Here is a 24,133-nt window from a genome sequence, read left to right on the forward strand (position 1 = left end):
CCTCAGACATTGACAGGAAAAATACAAATGCCTCCAGACCAAAAAACTTTCTATGAGAAGTGGAAACACACAAGAAAGGAGTTCAGGCACTGTTGCACAAATAGGCTTTAATAATGCTTTTCCACTGCATGTTACCTACTCTTCACGACTCTACTCACTGTTTGGTCCCTGGTGCAGGTTGATTTTCCACTACAAAGGCTCCCCTTTAAAACGAATCCACAGACATCACTAAACACAGTCTCTAATGGAAAACATAACAACAGCTGTAACATTAAGCATAATTTACTCATTGTGTTTTTGTGTGTTCTTTTTTGGCACTGAATATGGCTGTGTGCATGAGTTGTAACAGATAAGTGTAGATATTTTGTTCCTTGTTTCACCATCCAGCTCTTGTTGGAGTCTTTCCTCAACCATCATTCTGAGGAATATTTGAACTTCTTCAAAAGATGGTGTAATATTTTAGTTGTGAGTGTGATTAAAGACAAATGTAATATCTACAGTAGCTTGGAGACTTTACAAATGCCTGATTTGTGCTGAGTGTCTGTATTTTGTCATGATTGACCAGTCTGTCTAGCCAATCAATGCTTTACTAGGTTTATATGTCACGTTTAGCAACGAGGCTGTTGACATTGTGTGTGATTGGGGAGACTGTGTGAAAAATTCTGATGGTTATTGGACGGCATTGTTGCCAAACAGGTTGTGTCGCTGCCACACAGTCCCAATCCTGATCAATCCTGGCATTGGATTAATGTTTGTACTGTGAGTGCATAATGCCCTGTGATGGACTAGGGCTTGTCCTGGTATGTTCCAGTCATGTGTCCAGTGATTCTGGATAGGGCCTTTTCCCATCCCACACAGTTCATCTCACACGGGTCAGGATGAAGCTGTTAGAAAGGCAAACTTTAGAATTACCTGGCTTGAGACACCTATCTATGTCTACGTATCACTACTGTACCATCACTGCCTCCTTATTCAGAAAAGACAAATGACTTACATCATACATGTCCGAGAACATGAATTGTAAAAATTCGCTAGGGTTTTTGATCAGAGAAGTGTTTAACCTGTGAGGTCCCTGACACATCTGATGGTAGGTGCGATTCCCTCTTTTACCAAATGGTTTGAAAAAAAGGTATGAATCATACCCTCTAGCATTGTGCGCTATAAAAATATGGTCTTTGTACTTTCTCCTGAGAAACATCTTAAGGAATGCAGCTACACATTCCTCCCTGTAGGCCAGGGCTAATGAATTAAAATGAATTATGGTCCAGTTAGAGAAACTTTTCCCAAGCCCAGGTCAGGAACATAACGTATATCTTGCATTATGATCAGTGCCATATCCTGTACATTAAATAGCTTTATAGTTAGAGCATAATTTTATGTAGTTAACAGTTGAATGTCAAATCAAAACACACTTTGAATTACATTTCAGTATATTTCAACAAAACATCAACAATTATAAATAACAAATACTCTAAATAAAAAGTAATTTTCTCATTTAAAGTAAAATTTACAAATAAAACATTGATTTTGGAAGGTGTCCCAAAAGAGCTTTTATCACATCCCTTGGGCTATTTTTATTGGCCCCAGGACAGCAGTGTCTGGAGCCCTGCCCTGTGTATGTCACACATTCAAGTCACAGCGCTCATCATAATGCACAGATCTGATTGCAATTAATCCAATTTCACACATGTGATTAGTCTAGTTTCCTGGAGCGCTAAAACTGAACCGTAATGACTAGAAAGTCACACCACTTACAAGCACTTTGTTCAAAATTAAACATCTCTTAAAAGTTTATCAGTTACAGGTCCAGATGCTGATAGGACCCCTGCCATAGGCTGTCCACACATTACCGTTAAAATCAATAAAACATATATTTGGCTATGTGGTAACCCCTCTGTTGATAGGCCACAAAATGATAAAATTTGAACCTTTGATTGGGAAATGATTTTTTTAAAGATTCCATAAAACATTCATACGTAATTTCTGAATTAACTTTGACATACAATATTTACAAAGACTCGCGTGACACTGATGCTTTTTGGAACCGTTACACTGATCCAGCACTGCATTGCATTCAGGACAGTAGAATCTAGTTTTGCACAAAGATTGTTCAAATCCGCAAATCCTTAGACAGTCTTTACATTATCTTTTTTAGCATGTTTGAGACACCTTTGTCAAGACATATATCGCAACAGAAATCATATTTGTGATGTTTCATATTGTTACAGCCTTCGAAACACTAAGGGGAATCATGGGATGTACCTAGTACACTGTAATAATGCTGTTACCTAGCTGTAATAATGGTTTACATGCAAGAACGAGTAAACAGGTTTGTGGGGGGGCATCTTCATTCATTCATTATCTGTAAGCGCTTATCCAGTTCAGGGTCGCGGTGGGTCCAGAGCCTACCTGGAATCATTGGGCGCAAGGTGGGAATACACCCTGGAGGGGGTACCAGTCCTTCACAGGGCAACACACACACTCACTCACACCTATGGACACTTTTGAGTCACCTGTGTTTTTGGACTGTGGGAGAACACACCAACTCATTATAGACAGTCACCCAGAGCACCGGAGCGGGAATCAAACCCACAACCTCCAGGTCCCTGGAGCTGTGTGACTGCAACACTACCTGCTGCGCCACCGTGCTGCATGTGGCGTCTTGGTGTTCTGAAAAAAAGGATACCAATTTTTGTCAGCATTCCAGTACAACGCTACAATTTTGCAGTTCAAATATTGCTCAAAATGCACAATGTCAGCAAAGCTAACCATAACATTTGCGGATAATCATACACCAAGTTGCATTTGCCTTTCTCATTGTTTTACTTGAAAAAGTTTTTTACCAGGATCCAATATTTGGGAAAAACATTAGGCCAAAAAGAGATTGCATTTGTTGTGAAAAACATACAGATGTTTCCTCTTTTTCTGAACAAATTCTGTGTTGAAGATACGTAGTAGAATTTGCTGTCCACCACTCTGAGGAGTGTGCACAATTCTAATCACTAGTTGTACATTTTCATGGGACAGTATTTCAATTTGTTCTCTCAATAGAGTTTTCAAGAATTGACAGAAATTAATTCAAACTGATGACCCCAATCACCTTGAATTTCTACATGTACAACATCACTCTGTCCCACTAAATCATTAGCAACACCCAGCATTTGGTTTAAGATCTCAAGAATATAATAGTAAAATTCAGCAGAATTACTAACACTGAGGAAAGTTTACCCTACTAATTTCTGTAGTACTGAGTCTATCTAAATGATTTATGATGATATTTGAGTCTACACCATTCTCCTTTAGCACACTGTCATAGTTGAAGGAGGAGAAATGTTATTTAGATAATCCTCTCTCTCTCTTTCTCTCTCTCTCTCCAAGGTTTTGACAATGTATCTGCCCTGAACACATTACCCCCAGCAAGGGTGGAAGCAGCTGGGTGCCAGGTACCCCTTTGAACTGTTGTAAAACAGTGAGACATCTCGTAAAATTAACTAGCAGATTGTTTGACTTACAAAATGAAAATAAGATGGTGTTAAATAAATTAATTGTGTTGTCTTTAAGTAAATTAACGTAAGTTTCAGTTTTGAACATACATATGTTTAAATGTCAGTAATGAAATAATATATATATATTACATTCATTGCTGACAAATGTGACTCAAACCTAAGAATCCTAATGATTTTTTTTCCAGTGGCATGTTCACTTGAAACTTGAAATGAAAAGAGCCTCATTCTCTGTCTTGGGCATTCAGTAAATGCTTCTGTAGTTGTTATATGCTAAGCTTGCAGGTAATGATCATCAGTTGTTGAGATCTCTATGAAAACTATGCCATTGTGAGTTACAAAAGTATGTTGAGGAAATTGAACATTGTGCGGTATGTGATTGTGGATTCCCAGGAATTAGTCCCCACACCCTACAGCCCAGACTTAGCCCTGAGGGATCTTTACCTTTTCCTAAAATAGAGGAAAGATCTTTGTGGAAAAAGAATTTTTATAATAACCATAAATTACCATTTTTTGACTAAAGATGATTTATATATATTTTATTATTTTATTTTCTTTTTTCAGATTGGAAAAACAAATTGCTAGATCTAACAAATGTATGGAATTTAAGGGCGCTATCATAGAAAAAAAAAGAATAATATAATACATTTATGTGTTTAGTTTTATAACTCAATTGAGAACTGACTGAATACCCCTCATAATTTTAATCTAACACTGTTAAAAAAATTGTCACTGTGGTGGTACCTTTTGCTGACACTGTGGTGGGTACCACCAAGGATACATATTCGTATCTTTAATTAGGGAATTTAACTGTACCTTATTCTATTATAAATGCAGATTTTAAAATTGTGTTGATTTCACACGCTCCATTTCATCTCCTGGATGTATATTCATTCATTCAATCATTCATTCATTCATTGTCTGTAACCGCTTATCCAATTCAGGGTCGCGATGGGTCTGGAGCCTACCTGGAATCTCTGGGCACAAGGCAAGAACACACTGTGGAGGGGGTGCCACTCCTTCATAGGGCGTTACACACTCACAAATTCATTCACACTCACACCTATGGACACTTTTGAGTCACCAATCCACCTACCAACGTGTTTTTTTGGACAGTAGGAGGAAACCGGAGCACTCGGAGGAAACCCATGCAGACACAGGGAGAACACACCAAACTCCTCACAGAGGATAAAAAAGATTACAAATATTCACCTCTCTTTCTGGAGAAGAGAATGTAATATAACTTTAGGGAAGATAACTGGACTATACACACCTGTTGTACCTTTATTTACACTGTGTGTACCTTTAGGGACAATAATGTACTACCGTACCTTTTTTCTGAGAGTGAAGAATGAATTGAAATGCAATGTTAGGGTACTTTAAAACAATTCTTCATTAATACAAGTCACAGAAGGTCTGTTACCCCGATGCTTCTGACTTTTCCCCCAAGAGGAAAGAATGGCCGGAAAGACCGTTGTCTTCCTTCCGCTGTCAGGCCTAATCACTGCTTCGTCGTCTGATAAATAGTTTCTTCAACGCGTTGCTGTTTTTTTCACCCGTATTCCGGCACAACTTGTGCTGGAATTGGTGTCTAATCTCCTCTCTGTAACGGTTTGCTGGAACAGACAATCCTAGCACTTGTGGGCGGGGCTTGTCGGAATGCAGGTTGAGAAATTGGGGGACCCCCCAACCCACCCCACCCCACGCCGTGTTTTTTCCGTTGTGTTTTCGTCCAAACTTCTCTCACTCCTCATTGGCCAGCGGGAGACGCGCTGCGATCTCATTGGCTCCAAGCCGAGGCTCTTTGTTTGATCTCGTGTATTAATTGCTTCGGCTCGCGCGCCTGTCAGCTCAAAAGGTTTCGGACGTGTGCGTGATCTTTAAACTTAAACCGTGGTGGGATGTGGATAGTTGTTGGCTTTGAAACGCGCAGATCTTTCACTGACCGACCACAGACGCTGGGCTACTGACCGCTTCATCTCTGGACCCTCGCACACCCTTCATTTAAAACCAGAACTTGTTTATTTTTTCCACCTTCACATTTTCGGACTTTTCACCGCTCAAACCCAAAGGGTCTATTCCAAAAAGATGTCCTCGTGCCTGGAGATCCTCGGCATGTGCCTGAACGCGGGCGGCGCCCTGATGGTTATGGTCGCGTGCGGCTTGCCCACCTGGAAGGTGACCGCGTACCTGGACGGCAACATCGTGGTGGCGCAGACGTTCTGGGACGGCCTGTGGATGTCGTGCGTGGTGCAGAGCACCGGGCAGATGCAGTGCAAGCTGCACGACTCTATGCTGTCGCTCTCCGCAGACCTGCAGACGGCGCGCGCCCTCACTGTGCTCGCGGCTCTAATCGGCGTGGCCGGCGCGGCGTTTACCGTCGCGGGCGCGCGCTGCACCAACTGCGTGAACACGCCCGCCACCAAAGCGCAAGCCGTGATGTGCGGGGGCGCGCTGTGCGTCGTGGCCGGACTCTTCGTGCTCGTGCCCGTCTGCTGGATGGCCAACAATATCATCTCGGACTTTTACAACCCTCAGGTCCCGCACGCCAACAAGCGCGAGATCGGCTCGGCACTCTATATTGGATGGGCGGCCGCCGCGCTCCTGCTGCTCGCGGGCGCCGCGCTCTGCTGCTCCGGGCTGCAGGACGGGAAAACGGCGGCGGCGGAGCAGAACATGATTAAGTACCCGATCAGCAAAAGCCCCATGCTCAACGGAGACTACGACAAGCGCAATTACGTGTGAATCAGTGGGACGCAGACTGAGAGAAAGTTCTTTAAAGAAGCAACAGCATGATCTCAATGCGCACCAGACTCGGAGGAGAAGTGCGTTTATTCTCCTCCGGTCTGAGGTGCTCTGAGATCAGGGTTGCCTGTGTGTTCCTAAAGGAGACACTTATGTGACTGAACGCCAACCTTGGAAGAGAATGAAAGAAAAATGCAGAGTTGCCAATGTGCTAATGGGTCCGCTTCATGGCAAGAGCCTTGTACTGTAATTTGTATTTTATTTGCATTTTTTAAAAATGTACTACAGAGAGTGTATAGGACTTAAACGGGTAGCATCTTCTTGATTTTTACTTTAGTTTATATTTTTATTTTAATGTTTGTATAAGACAATCCAACGCCAAAGTTTGGACACCACAATGCAGGACTTAACACTTTAGCCAAATACGTTGAGTCCAGAAGCAAATATGTCCCGTTAGAAAATAGCGGAGGGGCATTTTTATTGAACAATCCTTAACTTTGTTCTAAAATAATCTGCCTTAAAAACGGCTTTGTGAAACCGTTCAAATGACATGGTGCTGAGTTTAGCACATTTGTGGAACCTAAAATATAATGCGTGCTGTAACATTTGTACACTTTATAATTCATTATCCTCTGCAATGTGTTCAGTTCAGCAGATGACAGTAATTGTGGGTTCAAACGTGTATACGTGCCTATAGTTGTACATATTTTCAAACTGAACACCCACAAAACACGTCATTTGCTTATTTACTATAAATTACTTTTTGTTTTATTGTCTGTAATTATTTCATCTTTTTCATATTGGTGTTTTTATTGTATAATTTAGCCCGGTTGTGTTGTGTTTTTGTTTGTTTATGTAACAGTAAGCAGCTTGTTGATTTGTATGAGCTTCATGTGGGGGGTGGGATGGGGAGGGGGTGGATTTGGGAAGGGGGAGTCTTCATGTCTTGTGTTTTTTCCTCTATACACCACTGCACTAATTACACATGGCTTGTGTTGTCACAGTTTCAACCTGCTCTGTGAATAGCGCCTATTGTTTCACCAAACCATGCCTATAGACCACACAGTGTTCGGCAATACAAACCTGCTGACAATGTTTTAATAAGCTATACATCCTCGTTATATATATTTTAAAGTCATGCATTCCTGCCTGCTGTAACGCTGAATATAAAGTGATATATATATATATATATATATATATATATATATATATATATATATATATATATATATTTACATGTGTGCTTTCTTTGTAATGAAACCTAAGGTAATCAGTAAACTATTTACTTTTGCATCTTTGGAAGGACTTTTTTAAAATAAATATTTGAAAAAAATTTGGTGTGTCTTATTATCTGCACTGTAAGCCTGAATAAGTTGACTGTAGTGGTTTAATAGTGGTTTTAACGTCCAGTAATATTCCCTCAAATTACATTATATTCTCTTCTACAGAAAGAGAGGTGAATTTTTGTCGAAATTACTGTGTAAAATAAAAGAACACAATGTAAGTCCAGGAGATGAAATGAGGCATATGAAATCAACACAATTTTAACATCTACAATTGTAATAGAATAACTTACAATTGTGTTCCCTAACTAAAGGTTAGTGAACATATACCCTTGAGGGTACCATTACAGTGACAGCAAAAGTCAGCACCATGTGACAATGTAGCAGCAGAGCTGTCTAAAAGTGATACAAAATCAAACAAGCACTTTATGTGCACTTTTGCAGTGATCAGAAATATTTCGTACACAAGATCATTCTTCAGCTTTTAAAACTTGGGTGCTTCTCATGCTCTATATGTCCAGCCCAAAAAAGGGGCACCTTGCCTGAGGTAGGTTGGTAACTTCATCCATTTCAAGACTGCATTCTAGGATGATCCTGACTCTTGAAGGGTTCAGTAGAGGTGATGGGCCAATGACCTGAAAATCTGCATCATCAAGGTTCTAAAGAGATTGAGAGACAAAAAAAGTGTTGAATGTCAATTACAATTTGTTGAAATATAGTAGAGAAACAGACAGGTTTAGCTAGACACTCAGGTGTAAAGAAAAGATACATACAGAGCTACTAATGAAGAACTTAGGAGCCTTTAGGGCACTTCCAATGATATATCTATTGCTGTTAGCTCAGGGTTCTGGAAGAGGGTGCACACGAATAAGATAATAAGTGTTTTAATTCTCCAGGTTTAAGAAATTTGTCTCTGACATAAAAAGGTAGTTGTCCAAGGAAAAAGAAACCAAATTTTACTGTGTAAAAATGAGAAAAAGGCTTCCAAACTTGTACAGTCTTCCACCAAACAAGCCAAGATTAGGCTTATTTGAACTGACTAATGAAAATCTGGCAAAGTGCTATAGGGGTGTGGTCCAGGCTAAAAACTGATATTTTAAGTTCACTCAAATAAAAAATATTACTGCACTCAGTAAAAATTTTAAGTAATACAATTAAATAATTTTCTTTTAAGTAGTGGTTACTCAAACTGTTTGCATAGAAACAAACTATGGGTTAACAGTGTGGAGAGTATCTGTTCTTAGATCGTATTGACATATTGGGTTAATTGTTGAAAGAGAGAAAATTCAGGAGACTGCTAAATTTGTAAATCATGAGGTAAGGGAACACAGAGACTGGGGTGATCCAGCATGTGAACATGGAGAGTAAAGCACCCAGAACGCACTGACGTTTTTTTTTTTTTTGTTTTTTTTTTGTAGAACATCAGATTTTAGTGTGGTAGCAGTAAAAAAAAAATCCTGAAAAAACAAAACAAAACACTGACTGATATTTGGTAATGTCTAAACTGTGTGGAACACCTGTGAACAAGGGTATTCATATAAATTTGTACCTCTCAGGAAGCGATTTTAGAGAATAAATCAGAATTCATACTGGAAGAAGAACCACAGTTTGGAGAAGTCCAGCCCCAACCTGAAAAGAAGATTCTGGGTGGTTCTGCTTTTGAGCTTGACCTGAGCTCTACACGACTCTGAGATTGACTCCCTGTTGTCCTGCCCCTAGCTGAAATAGAGATTGTGATTGGTTCTTCTGCAGTTTGACCCTCCAGTTCATGCAGTTTTGGGATTTCTTTTAATAAGCGCCTAAACCTAATTATACGATCCAGGTAAATAGGTTCCGGAATGCATGGTGGTGGATCTTGTTCCAGCAGTAAACAGCTCAAATTAAGCACTGCCGCTAATTGCCAGAAAGTGAACACAAACGGAATGTGCTAAATAACTAAACAACTTGAGTTACAAATGAGTTTCTATGGTGGTTCAAACAGTGAATAAAATCTTACAGACAAATTAAACTTAAGCCATGTACCAACAACAGTTGTTTTTCATCTCATACTCTCCACCTTAAAATACCTGGAGCTTCTGAACATAAACAAACCAGAGAGAACTACAGTTTCTCACAATTGTAGATATATCTTTTAAAAGGTGATGTTCATGATATTAATTTTGTTTTGTTTTTCTTTTGTTATAAAATTCAGAGGAAGTTTCTGCACCATTTCTTAGCTCTCCTATCTGTTTAGGTCCTGGCTCTGTAAACGGGAAGGAAACAAATTTTCTCGGTCCAAACTGGCTTGGGAGTTCTCTTCCTATCGTCAGGTGCAACAGAAAAAGGTTTGTACCGTGGCGAGACCTCAGATTGTTGAAAAGTATGAAAAGAGCACAGACAAATTATGGCTAATGGCTTTTTTTGTTTGTTTTTGGCTAAGTTTCACAAGAGAATTGTCAAACATTTCAAACAGAACATTTCTCAAAGCAAGATTGCATCTGTTGTACACAATATTGTGTATTGTGGAAATATTCAGGATTATGGAGAAATCTCAGTCTATTTAGAGTGATAAGAAACACCACTCATATGAATATGACCTTAAAGCCCTCAGATGGCCTTGCAAGAGAAACTGTCACTCTGCTGTGTTACATGGGCTTAGTAGAGACTTAGAAATCCGTTGTCACTGAACAAAGTCCAACACTGCATCAAGAAATGCAACCTGAAACTTTATTCTGCGAGGATACAGCCTTACATCAATTCTATGCCAGGGCCCAAGCTTATCTCAGAAGGTCAAAAAGAGAATGGAAATGTGCTGTATTCAGGGGAGTTCACTTTTGAGCTTGTTTTGAGGAAAAATGGATATTGAATCATCTGTGCCAAAGAAAATTGGACCACCCAAAATGTTATCAGCAATTCTAAGCTAAATCCCCAAACAAACGATTCCCCGTGGCATGGGCGACTTGCCTGTGTGGGAAAGCATCAGAGATATGGATGTATATATTGGGGTGTTTTAAGAGAAACATATAATGCTACAAAGGCAATGTCCTTTCCCAGGACATTCATGCTTACTTAAGCAAGACAATGGCAGACCTCATTTTACACATGCTACAAAAGCAAGGTTTTGGGTTTGTGCTTGACTGACCTGTCTGTGGTCCAGATCTCTACTGTATCACATCATGGGCAGTTATTCTAGTTGTTCCCAGATAACGAAATTAGGTATGATTAAAAGAAAAGGTTCCCTTTAGGTAGGGGTTTAGAACCTATGAAGGATCCATCAGGAGGAGCTGGTGGAAGTTTTGGAGGTATTATAAATGACAATTGTTATTTTATATTTAAAATACAATATTCATATGCTACATTTACTAATGCTGACATCAAAATCATCCTCATTAAATCATCTAAACCAAAATTCACACATGCAATATTATCTCCAAAAGCAGAACAAATCAATGCACATGCTTATGCAGTGCTTTTTTCCTAGATCGAACTCATAATGAAAGCAGTAACCATAAAATTCTTCTCGCTTGCGATTTTCAAATGACTTAATTTTTAGATTATTTTTTGTTGTATAAAATGAGTGAAAAAAAAAGAGTGAAATTCAGTGAAAATTCTTTTCCTGCAGTAGAAGGCGGTTCTTGGCCATGTTAAGTGGTGAAAGGTATGACTTTGACTAGGTACAAAGTCATAGACTAGGTACATGAAGCATACTTGCAGAGACAGTTGCTGTGTCTGAAACTGTGCCCAAACTATTCACTATATAGTGCACTACTTTGGGGTTCTGTCATTTTGTATTAGTGTCTTAAAACATAATGGACAATTTCCAGGGCACTCAAACAAGCCCACAATGCACAGCAAAAGACAGTGTACAACCCATATACACTAGTGGATAGAAGATACCCACAATGCACCCACAATTTTTGGTTGAAAACCTGCATGAGTTTGTGTCCGAAGTCATTCACTACTCTCCTGAATTCAGTTTCCCTATCATAGTGAACTGTATAGTGTATAGGACGTAGTTTCAGACACAGCGTGTGCCTTTGGTGGATGCTACTATAATATACCTTATCAAGATGCCCTCACATATTACCAGTTCTGTTTCTAATAGTGGAATGTTTCACTAAAGCCTAACTTAAATATTCTTCTTATAATATTCTTATTTCCCCCGTCCCAACTCTGGGTGTGTTGCAGGCATCACAATCAGAATGTGTTTTTATTTACAACATAGAGCGTCTGACCTACTTCTGTGTCCTTGGCGGAGTAACACAATGACCTCTCTCCTGATTCCACAACAATCAGCATAGCTTCAACCAGGGATGGTTAAGAGATTATGGCGCCTCTTCCTCTGATGCAGCCATTAGATTAGAGCTGTAATCAATCAAAGCTCATTTCCTCAGTTGAAAGAAGCCCATTAGAGCCGCGACAGTGTTCAAGGTGTACACAAATATCAGATACAAATGATCACTGGATTAGGAACACCTACCTTGCATGGTCCATTTATCAGCTCCTCTGACCATACATGAGCACTTTGTAGTTCTACAGACTGTAGTCCACTTGTTTCTCTGCATACTTTCTTATCCCCATTTCACCCTGCTCTTCAATAGTCAGGACCATGACAGGGCAAGAATGATTTGGGTGGTGGATCATTCTCAGTGCAGCACTGACACCGACATGTTGCGCATGACAAGTGGATCAGACACAGCAGTGTGACTAGAGGTTTTAAACATTTTGTCCATTCACTGTCAACTCTTGGACACACCTACCTCATGTAGATGTAAAATTGCCTTGTAGATATAAAGTTAGAGATAGCAGATCATTTGTTGCAGCAGTTTGTGTTGACTGTCCTCTAGTCCTTCAACGGTGGACACAGGACACTGTTAACTGGATATTTTTGGTTGGTGGACTATTCTCAGTCCAGCAGTGACATTGAGGGCTGCTGGAGGAAATATCTAGCTGCACTGCTGTGTCTGATCCTTTTGTTCCAGCGCAATACACACTAACACAGACTGCAGCCCTGAGAATGATCAGCCATGATGTTTAGTGTCAGCGCTTATTTACATATTTATATAGGACCTCTATAATAATACATTGGAATAACTTACATGGCAAAAAAAAATCTGTTCATCCAACATTTTTTCCTGAAATTAAATCTATTAATAGGAAGTTTGTCCTGCGTTGCTGCAGTAACATCCTTTACTCTTCTGGGAAGTGTTTAGATGGAACAGTTCTATTAAGATTTGTTGACATTCAGCCACAAGAACATCAGGTATTCAGGTCAGGTATTCCTGTCGGATGATGAGATTTGTATCACAAACACCTCTCCACCTTGTCCCAAATGTATTAAACAGTGCTCTATAATGTCACAGAACAGATTCACTGCTCCACAGCTCAGTTGGGTGCTTGATACCCTCTTAGTTGATGCTTAGCTTTGTGAACTTAATCTCATGTGCATCTGCTCCAGGATGTCACAATTCATTCATTGACAGTGGTTGTAAAGTAGCCAAATTTATTCATGATAAAAATGTCTATATATTTTTTCACATATAGCTTACATTGTATGCTCAAATGTTTATAGATACTTTAATTATTAATTCAACTACTTTAAAAGAACACTATGTAATATATTTACCTTAAAAATACAACTTCAAATTCAAGAAACTGGGCTGTGTAAAATTTGGAGGACGATTGATTGTAACCACTTATCCAACTGTGGAAAGAGACCAGAGCACCTGGAAAAAACCCATGCGGACATGGGGAGAACACCCCAAACTCTTCACAGTTAATGTATGCAGTTCAGGGTTGTGGCGGGTCCGGAACCTACCTGGAATCACTGGGTGCATTGCAAGTAAAAAATGGGGGAGGGGGGCGGGGTGTCAGTCATTGGCAGGGCGACACACACATTCACTCACATGTATGGACACATTTTGAGTTGCCAATCCACCTACCAATGTATTTTTCGACCGTGGGAGGAAACATGCGCACCTGGAGGAAACCCAGGCAGACACAGGGAGAACACACCGAACTTATTGCCGACACTCACTTGGAGTAGGGTTCAAACCCAAAACCCCAGGACCCTAGGGCTATGTGACAGTGACACTCACAGTTGCACCACCATGCCGCCTTAAAACTAGATGTTGTGTACATCTTACATAGCTATCAGGCACTTCAGAACATCCCTGCCTAATGGTCTGAGAGAAATGTTGAAATGTGAATAGATGAAAGAGAACCAAGTGAAAATTCCTAAAAAAACAAAACAGTGTATTAAAAACCTGCTTTTTACACCACACTCCTGGATGCCTCACATTTGCAGTAAGCAGAGACTCAATCATTCATCAGTTGCTGAAACCGTAATTCAGAACAGGGCTGTTTAGTAAGTGTAAGAAAAGTGCTGTGTGGTTTGATGCTTGTGTTGTTTTGATTAAGTATGTCACAGACATTTCATCAAGACCCAAGGGAACTGTGTTAATGTGTGGAAAACGTGGCAAGACGTGTCCCCTTACATTTCACTTAACGGTGCCAGTGGGGCTCGGTACAGCCTTAGTCAACAAGGGAGGCCTATGTGAATTTAGGGTTGTTGATAAAAAAAATGCAGATGATACAAACATTCATGCCAAAATACCAGACTCTTTATTGGTCCTTTTGCTTGTCAGTCAAAGTAATTCTTGGCCACTCCCTAGAGAGTCTAGCAATGCTAGACTAGGTGTAGCTGGTTGCTCATCGGATCATTAGAAGTTAGGTGTAGGATACTATTTAACTTAATTGTTCAACTACAGTCACACAGGTTGTGGGTTCAAGTCCCGCTCCGGGTGAGGAGTGTGGGTTTCCTCCGTGAGCTCCAGTTTCCTCCCACACTCCAAAAACACACGTTGGTAGGTGGATTGGTGACTCAAAATGTCCGTAGGTGTGAGTGAATGTGTGAGTTGCCCTGTGAAGGACTGGCGCCCCCTCCAGGGTGTATTCCCGCCTTGCGCCCGATGATTCCAGGTAGGCTCTGGACCCCCCGCGACCCTAAATTGGATAAGCGGTTACAGATAATGGATGGATGGAATGAGTGTACACCACTGAAAGGAATAGGTTGGAGCTGTGTTTGTGATCTAGTCATAAAAATCAAAAATTAGTATCTGACCTCACTATCGACCTTAATGCTAAATGTAACCAAATACTTTCAGCAATATTCCAACCATTATGCTCCCTAAAGAAACTTTCAATTAATGGTGTCCTTTAAAAATCAAACAGTGCTCCAGTGCAGAACTCAACCTCATGGCTCATTGGCAATATGCCAGGAGCATTTGACCAAATATTTATTAAGAACTTAAAAATAAGCAGTGAACGACATGGCATTTTCTTCTTTGAAACTGCAGTGTTTCAAAGGCCGTCTCAAACAGGCGGATTCAGACAACAAGGGTTTTTTACATCATAAAGTTAAGGATCCAATCACATCAACTTGCAGGGTGGGGCTTAGGGGTGCATCTAATGTACTTTTAAGGCATTAGGGGATTTTTATTGGAAATAACATCTAAATGGGTAATAGTGATGAAGAGGTATGAATTTATTTTTTATTCATTCATTCATTTATTTATTTATTCATTCTTATTTTTCTGACCATTTTATTTTTTTACAAAATATTTAACATTCATTTAATACCCTTATAACAGTGAAATATGAAATTGCACATGCAGTGTAATAAAATTAGACAAAATTCGTTATACCGCATATTAAGTCCTTCATTGAGAACAACAAAAGACACAGTATGACATTTATTTAAAAATTAGCTAATTGTTGTGTACACCCACACATGGGTATTCAGTCCAAGCTACTGCAAGTAATCCTTGAGTTCATCTGTATTATTCAGTAGTATCCTGTGAGGTAATTCCCATGCCTGCACAGGTGAAGGCAATCAACACAGGCACTCTGCTGCACTCTTGTGGTAAGACAAAAAAAAAAAAAAAAAAAAAAAATAAAAGGCTCCTGTGGATCTTCACCTGGCACTTACACAAGACTCTGTATCAAGCAGCTCTCCAAAATAACAACCCAAACCACGATTGTAAATACAGCCTGGTGATTTGTGAAGATGGTAAACAAAACCACACATAATTTGGAGCTTCCAGGCACTACATTGTTAAAAGCTGTTGAAAAAAAAAAAACTGATGGCAGCACTTGCTCCAATGTCACCAACCTTCATTGTTGATATTCCTTCAAAACCTGGTTTGCAATGACCAGTCTCTGAATCTCGCTGGTTCCTTCATAAATTTCAGTGATGCGGGCGTCACGGTAGTGTCTCTCAGCTGGCATGTCCGTTACATATCCCATTCCTCCCAAAACCTGGATGGCCTTTGTGTTGAAAAGAAAGAAAATGAACCACTTCTTCTATAATCACCTGCCTTTAATTCCATATAACTGATGAGGTTCTTACCTGATGTGAAACGAATGTTGCTGCCTCAGATGCAGCCAGCTTAGCCATAGCAGCTTCCTTTAAAAATTATAGCAGAAAGAGAAAAATGAGACATGACTAATAATGATGCACACAATGTAGTGTAGTGTTCTCATGTCGATATGTAAACTTATGCAAAATAGCAAAATCTACAAGCCTTTGAGTAGGGCTTCTTCGCATCTCGTATCATTGCTGCTTTCCATGTGAGAAGACGAGCACTTTCTATTGCCACAGCCATGTCTGCCAATTTAAACTGGAGAAAAGATGTATGTTAGAACCAAGTGAACTTCAAATAATGACCATTTGTTGTGTGTCTCTGAAATACAAGAATATGTATAAGGATATCTGGACATGAAACACACTGATAAAAAAATAATGTTTTATTTACATGCAACGGGAAGACAGAAATATTAAACAAAATTAATATCTTTTTATTTCATCTGGAATTTTCTGAGAGAGATATTGTGCAAACCTTAGGCACCTACAATTATCATTAATAATATATTTTATATTTTTAAATTAAAAGCACATTTGATTTAACATAATTAAGTATTTATTTACCAACAGAACTAGGTATTGGATTATTGGAATAAACTCAAATAACAGTGGACTGCCACAAGGAGAGATTTGGAAAGGGTTAAACAAATCTCGTTCACACACAATATAATTACTTACTGTAATAATAGCATTTGTTCTTATTCTAATATTAATTCTAATATTTTTGTTTGTTGGTTTTAAGCAAATAGACTCTTACTGCTAGAGTTAGCTTTTTAAGTCTCATTTTCTGAGGTGCTTAAAGGTTTTGCCCAGTACGGTACATGGATGTGTCAGAGTGTATGCAACAATCAAAGCTTTAAGCCACGTTCTTTGCATTTTAGGGTTGTTGTTTTTTTTTTTTTTTCCTCATATTAGCGGTCTCTATGGATGTCTTTTAGATTTTTGATGGCTGCTATTAGTGCTGGGCGATATCAATATCACGCAAATGATAGCACGATTAATTTGACATTTTACCATGATTTCGATTAATGAATTATTATTTTGTTCTTGTATTTTTGATACTCATAGTTTAGTCACAAGGCTTTTACTGTAAATATGCTCCAGTATTAAAGCAGGGATATTTTTATAATGTTGCTAGGAGCTTGTTCCTCTCGTTCTTTTTGAGCACTGTCGTCTTAATTATAGTCAAAATACAGCACATCCAAACCACAGATGCTGTTATTCTCTTTGGTACTAGCTGCTCAATTCGCTTGGTCAGCCTTGGCATTTAGGTTGCTTCCATGTGGCAAATAGGGGCAGAATCACGTGACTACAGATTGGTAGCATGGTTTAAAAGGATAGTACATGAACACAAAGCGAGGACAAAGCAGAATAAAAATAATTGGTATCATCGATATAGACAAAAATATGTCGATTTGAAGTTCTGAATGTCATTTTCGATTAATTGCCCAGCCCTAGCTGCTATCGTAGCACCTTGGATCTGATAAGTGGTACAGTCATTGTTGCTACAGATGAAGCAGGGTTAACAATAGGGAATTCTAGAGAATTCTTTTAACATATTTCCAAGCTCAAACATGAACTGTACGGTTGTGATTAGTGCTATACACCTGTATGGCTTGCATCTTCGCAATAGGTGCTCCGAAAGCCGTTCTCTTGTGAGCATAATCAGCAGCACAGTCAAGAGCTGCTTGTGCTATACCAAGAGCCTGGGAAGCTATACCAATCCGCCCACTGTCCAGTGTTTGCTGTTGAACAGAATATCAAAAAAATGTATCTACCATGGGTTACAACATCTCAACGTACAGTCAAAAGATGTGACTGCACTTTATCTTGAATGGCATATCACAGTTGAGTATATCTAAAAACATTTAACTGGGTACTATCCGTTCAGTAATAAAGACACTGTTAGTATGACTCAGTCTCACCATGGCAATTTTGAAACCCATCCCACGCTGGCCGAGCATGTTGCCCAGAGGGATGCGGCAGTCCTCCAGAATCAGGTTTGCTGTGGAGGAGGCTCGGATTCCCAGTTTATCCTCTTTCTTTCCTAGAGACAAACCTGGATGAGGCATAGGCACCAGGAAGGCACTGATTCCCTGAGAGTGAAGAATAACACATTAGTAATATATATATATATATATATATATATATATATATATATATTGATAATATTATTATTTAAAATGGCCTGAAAACCTGTGAAATTCTTAAATTAACCTAGACACCTCTCATTGTGTTTTATCATACAACTATGTAAACATCCCTGTTGTGTGTTTGAATGTTTGAATATGTATACGTTATTCCTTGTGTGAAAGAAAAAAAAAGAGGCACGGGTTATTAAAAAACAGACAACTGATATAAGCAAAAAAAAAAACAAAGTGAGACTAAAATACTCCTAAAATAATCCTAAAAATATTATTATAATGTTAATGAAGACAAAGTTAAGATTTTTAAATGAAAACCTTATCTACATGCCTGCTATTATGTGGTTGAGCTAAAAGTGATATTAAGCAACCTTATGTTTTAAGCTCTTGTCTGTTGTGGCAAAGACAACAGCAGCAGATGCATCCCAGCAGTTGGTGATCCATGCCTTGGTGCCATTTAGCACCCATTCATCTCCCTCCTGTCTTCCCATTGTGGAAGCAGCACCTGCATCACTCCCATTGCCTTTCAGCAGAACAAACAGAACAAATGTGACCGTGAGAGTGTAGCCAGGACTAACCACAGTTAGCTGAAGAAGATTTTTCTTTAAGATGGGTGTTTACAATTATTAGTACATTGTAATCCCAGCGTGAGGCCAAACTAAATGCAATAAACTAACAAGCAATTTGGCTTTCTACACTGTTGTGTAACACTGTCATGTGTTGAGTGTTTAAATGTATTTCTTGAATTGGCGTTCCATACATGGCTTTAGCTTAATTACATTTTACTCTAGTTATGATTCAAAATAATCAGGGCTGCAGGATATTGGGAAAAATGACATTCATTCATTCATTAATTGTCTGAAACTGTTTGTCCAATTCAGGGTCGGGTGGGGCCAGAGCCGGGAACAAACCCTGGAGGGAGTGCCAGTCCTTCACAGGGCGACACACTCACACACACCGTGGGAGGAAACCGGAGCACCCCGAGGAAACCCACGAGCACACTGGGAGAACACACCAAACTCCTCACAGACAGTCACCCGGAGAAAAAGAAAATGACATTGGGATGTTTTATTTTTTCCTGTGATGTATATTGTGATATTTAAAAAGGAAGGAATTTCACTAGAAATCAACATTATTATTAATGCATGTTTTATTCTAAAGAAGGGGCTCATCTGTGAATGAAGAAGGGGTGTCTAGAAGGGATACAGGAAGCAACATCTCTGTACTCATGGTTAAAAAACAGCATTATAGTAAGAAAGCTTAAGTATGACATTAGGGAACTAACAGGAGTGAAAAAAAGGGTAATTGCAATTTTTTTTCCACCTCATTTTTATATAAATAAGAGAGCAGCTATACGCTGCACAGCTGTTTGTCACTCACAACAACCAAATATAATCAGCCTCAGGTCGATATGTTGTGGAAAATGAGAACAGTTCAGATTTTCCTTTTGTGTCAAGCAACAAAAAAAGTTATAAATGAAGCTGTATACCACTATTTAAATCAAAAAGCAAGTATGGTCTTAGGCGTTTAGCACTGCAGCTTCAGAGGTCTGTTTATACAGCCATGTGTTGTGTGTGTCACTGACATGATACAACTTCAATTGTTAATTTCAGTTATACATCTATACATACAATACATATATTTTATTTCCTACACCTCTTCCCTTCTTTATCAAGTAATATAATCTTAATATAGTTAACTCATTCTGATCATAATTTATTTCTTTAATTAGCCATTTTTAATCTGACAGAAAATAACATTTACTTCACATATATCTCATTACACACTCAGCTTTTCTCCACTTTCCCCCATTCCCCCCTCTCCTTTGTCTGCTCTGAGAGTGTCTTTCTTTTCTGATTCTCAGTGAGACAAAAAATAGATATGCCTCACCAGCCCCAAATACACTGTGCTCCATGTGACATCGCACATCCTATGATGTGACTATTGCCCATGCATACATTGCGATAATGATGCTAAAATGATAAATCATGCAGTGCTAAAAGTAATGTTCCTCTACACTTTTGGGAAGGCTTTAGAATATAATCTGAAACACAAGTTCAGAGGTTTACATGGATTTAAATCCTCACACTGGAAAGTTCAATCCATGGCCTGAGCTCAAGAGAGCGTAATTGGCCTCAATCTGTCTATATGGCCCCAAACACTCAGCAAACTGAAAGCCAGAGCAGGAGACTGTTGGTTAACATAAGAGCAGGGGAGTTAGTGCTCTCCTCCAAGTGCCATCCAATGACACTATTTTGGTGGAAGTTCAAAATTAATCGGTGGCTGGCTTCATGTCTCCACGAAGCAAAAATCTTCACCCTCCTTCCCCTTTTTTCTTTTCAAACTGCTGCTATCACAAAGAATCTGAACCACTTAACATGCCTGGACCACAACACAAACTGTTCACATTCGCTATGACAGCTAACAGCTGGCTAGCATTGTACTTGTGATGAGGGGAGAAGGGGTCTCCCAGAGAGTGAGGCTAATTAGACTCTTGGACTCCTGACATGAGATGGGATTGAACTGGCAATTTCTTGATAGGGCCAGATGAATGACAGCTTTGAAGTGTTCCCAAACTTGTGGCACTATAATCAGACGTTTCTGTCTGACAGCCAGACCTATAAGCACAAATTATCACTCTTAGAACATGTTTCAACTGTTTTAAAATCCAACAGCTGTGTGCTTTACACTACACCAGACAGTGTGTTACGGCATCACACATGGTGATTATAGGAATGTGTGGCTGTTCAGCAATTGAAAACTAAATCCTTATAACTCCAAACAAACCATATTTGTGCTGTCATTGCCTCCAGGAGTGATTTGGGACTTATACCTTGGAGCTAATTTGTTATTTAGACATTTCCACTCCACAGTAATTGCACTTTCAGTTCACAGCTCTAGTGGTTGTTGACCCCACTAGTCAGAAATAAATGATAAATGAGTAACAGACTTGTTAGAAAAAACATGGATTTCTAGGACAGTGCCATGTTAAAAGTCAGTAGGTAAATAGAAGTGCTGATGTATTTACCTGGTTCACTCAAAGCAAAGCAGCCCACTTTTTCCCCAGTGGTAAAAGGAGAGATCCACTGCTTCTTTTGTTCCTCTGTACCGAATTTTAGAACCGGACCCAAGTACAATGACTGGAACAAAAAAATAAATAAATTACACATTTGCAATACATATGACTTGAATTGATTAAGAGAAAGATATTGTTTTAGGCACCATTTCCCTTTTACACTACGCTTTACAACACTCACATTATTGACACTGACAATGACTCCAGTGGAAGCACAGCCTCTGCTCAGCTCCTCAACAGCCAGGCTGTATGCAAGATAATCCATTCCAGCTCCACCAAGGCTCTCTGGTACCTCTACAGCCATCACACCCATTGCTCCAAGTTCCTGAACCTGCAAAAAGTTATGAAGTGTTCCTTCAATTGTCAATACAAAAGTGCAGGGCTAAGCTGCTGCAGGCAGAATAAATCTAATTTTACATCACAAAAACATGGACTCAAATTTTAGCTCAATTTCCACTCTACAAATCAGTTTTATTTTTACAAAAGTCTTTTTCCCATAATATTAACCCTTTAAAGAATTTATAATTTTGGACAGCACTGCAAAATATGAAAAATCATGACCTGTTTTATTTGCTATCTCTATTAGTAAGCAATTTGAAATCAAGCACCCTGCTTTCACCCACAATGTGGTAAGAACATTTTTTTTAAATGGAAATCATCTTAAAAGTTGCTAATCTATATTTTATTAAGATATTTTAAACATTGATATAGCAGCTAACAACTAAAATCTATGTAAAGACACTGCAGTGTAAAGGTAAACACAATTAAGTCACACCCCCTCTGTGTGTTGTTCTCTGCTCTGTGTTTTAAACAGAACAGCTGTGCATGCATTTTACCCTGCATTTACACTGTTCTAGTGCAGCAACATTAACACACTCCCCTTCTTCTGGTGGCTGCATGTGGGCGTAATAAACGAGTTCTCTGCATCATCCAACTGAAATAAGTCCAGTTTGAATAAAGAGTGTATGTTTTACACATGGCATTGTGGACATATTGCACAAACACCAGCTATCTTCTGACTAGACAGACGGTACATTTGCATAAAATTTGTCTTGGCTCAAGGTTTCACCCCACTGCATCCTCTGACCAAATTAAATGTGATACCTTGTGGTGCATCAATGCATAAAACCAGCAGCGTTGCTACTTCCCTGTGGAAACTTTGCCCCTCCTCACGTTTTGTCTTGCCCTCCTCAAGAAACAAGACAGTGTCTTAAGGAAAGGGCAGGGTGAATACAAAACATTTATTTTGGTCTGAGATGCTAGTACTCTAGTGAAACATCTAGTAGCAGAATATCAGATATAGCACCTTTAAGATGAAAAAAATACTCATTTGCAATTGAAGTGATGCAGGGTTTAGGTTCTTTACCTGCTTGGCAGGAAACATGTGATTTTTGTCCAGCTGTCCAGCAATTGGAGCAAGTTCCTTTTCTGCATAGTCCCTACACGTCTGCCTTAGCATCTGATGGAGCTCGGGCAATTCTGCCAACTGGGTCAAACTGCGAGTGCCACAACTCACAGCCATGCTCAGTGCTGTAATCAAGAAAATAAAATAAAAAAGCATGACATCATTGCTACTTTCTAATTTATTATTATTATTTCTCAAAATGAATGAATTAATTAAAGGAGCAAACAACAATGTTGTTTAATGATGGTTCATAATATAATGGAACAGCATTTTAACTGACACCGGTTTGCCTGGATGTGTCAGAGAGTACGTATGAAACTGAATTTAAACAAGGCCATCTCCAGGGAGAAACGTCTTGGTGATAATATGACTTTTTGCTCCTGTAATACACTCTTCAGTGCCACAGCCCAATTGGCCCATTAGACTCAATTTTCTCATACAACGGCTATTTTCCGTTGGTAATGGGACTGTAATACTTTTAGAGGATCACCAGAAATTATATAATCTATGATGATCCACGGGTTTGGAACATCAGCACCCGGCACAAGCCTCCAGTGAATACATCTGACTTGTGGGCACTGAAGTGGTTAAATTACTACGATCTGAATTGGGATGTGGAATTAAATCATTTTTTAAAAGATGTAAAATAATCATCTGTGCTGACGTGGGGATACTGAGTTGTGCGAGTTCAGGCCACTTTTTTTATTAGGCCACCACTGTAGGAAAGTAGGTGAAAGGTTATGTCAGTGGGCGAACGTACTGTGTGCTTGCAAGACAGATTTAAACAGAACTAAGCAGAGAGTTTATTAAAGCTTATTTATTAGAGTTTATTAAAACGTACAACTGCCTTTTATTTGCATTTTTTAGCATTTACAAATACAAAAAAAATTAGCCAAAACTGCTGTTGTAAGCTTAGGAGACGTTATGAATCTTGTCTGTCACCGCGAGACATTGTTCCCCACTTACTCTGAGGCGGAAAAACAACTGTTATTTTGTCCTGAAGTTATTTCCAACATTTCTGAGAAATTGAATAGATATTAAGTGTGAGGGGATTTCATGACGAGGACTACAGTGCATGTTGTAATAAACTGGCGATAAACCGTGCTGAAGAGTCGCTTTCAGACACGAATGCATATTAGTTTAGTTGTGCACCCTGTATAAAGAACAGTGAATGGACACATACCAGGAACGTTACCTCGAAAACCGCAGATTATTTACTGACCTTTTCTAGCTTTAAAAAGTGCTGCCATTTTCGGCTTCTTTCTTCGTCGTTGTCTTTAAAGCTTTTATGGCAACATCACTGCCACCCACTGGAGATTATATTTACTCATGTGTTGAGGATGCTATCTTTATTTTAAATTATCTTTAAATGTTACGTTCTGCATCGTGCTGAAAAGAGTAGTTCTGTTTGTCTCAAATCGTGTTTATAATTGCAGTTTACCTTGAAATATAAATTTTAAAAGCATTTTTTTTGTTTTCAAAGGTGTTTTTTTAAAACAATCTTTAATAATAGTATTCTGGAAAGTTCCATAAATAAATTTTAAAAATTTATTTATGAGAAATAAGAAAGTAT

At 39.1% G+C, this 24,133-nt stretch overlaps 2 protein-coding genes and 1 long non-coding RNA gene across 4 annotated transcripts in view; 2 read left to right on the forward strand and 1 right to left on the reverse strand.

Moving 5' to 3' along the window:
- The window catches only part of LOC136674838 (uncharacterized), a 39,198-nt gene extending 19,778 nt beyond the window's left edge, over positions 1-19,420 (forward strand). Inside the window, exons 4-6 of the long non-coding RNA XR_010796101.1 lie at positions 3,379-3,443; positions 9,765-9,855; positions 18,961-19,420. This is a non-coding gene — a long non-coding RNA (uncharacterized lncRNA). The remainder of the gene's footprint in view (positions 1-3,378; positions 3,444-9,764; positions 9,856-18,960) is intronic.
- On the forward strand, positions 5,319-7,458 carry cldn5b (claudin 5b). Its single transcript, XM_066650735.1, has one exon. The coding sequence runs from the start codon at positions 5,592-5,594 to the stop codon at positions 6,246-6,248; it is 657 nt and encodes a 218-aa protein (XP_066506832.1). The 5' UTR covers positions 5,319-5,591; the 3' UTR covers positions 6,249-7,458.
- acads (acyl-CoA dehydrogenase short chain) lies at positions 15,115-23,848 on the reverse strand. Of its 2 annotated transcripts, XM_066651107.1 has the most exons (11): positions 23,783-23,848; positions 22,522-22,685; positions 21,337-21,486; positions 21,108-21,219; positions 18,451-18,602; positions 17,861-18,031; positions 17,543-17,680; positions 16,096-16,191; positions 15,921-15,977; positions 15,684-15,838; positions 15,115-15,428 (listed from the first exon to the last, which is right to left on the reverse strand). In XM_066651107.1, exons 1-10 carry the CDS (start codon positions 23,808-23,810, stop codon positions 15,686-15,688), a joined length of 1,221 nt encoding a protein of 406 aa, XP_066507204.1. In that variant the 5' UTR covers positions 23,811-23,848; the 3' UTR covers positions 15,115-15,428; positions 15,684-15,685. The 2 variants fall into 2 exon arrangements, with proteins under 2 accessions (XP_066507204.1, XP_066507203.1); XM_066651106.1 differs by having other exon boundaries at positions 15,115-15,838.
- Between the last annotated feature and the right edge of the window lie 285 nt (positions 23,849-24,133).

This window comes from Hoplias malabaricus, chromosome 18, assembly GCF_029633855.1.
Source record: "Hoplias malabaricus isolate fHopMal1 chromosome 18, fHopMal1.hap1, whole genome shotgun sequence".
NCBI classification, from domain to species: Eukaryota; Metazoa; Chordata; class Actinopteri; order Characiformes; family Erythrinidae; genus Hoplias; species Hoplias malabaricus.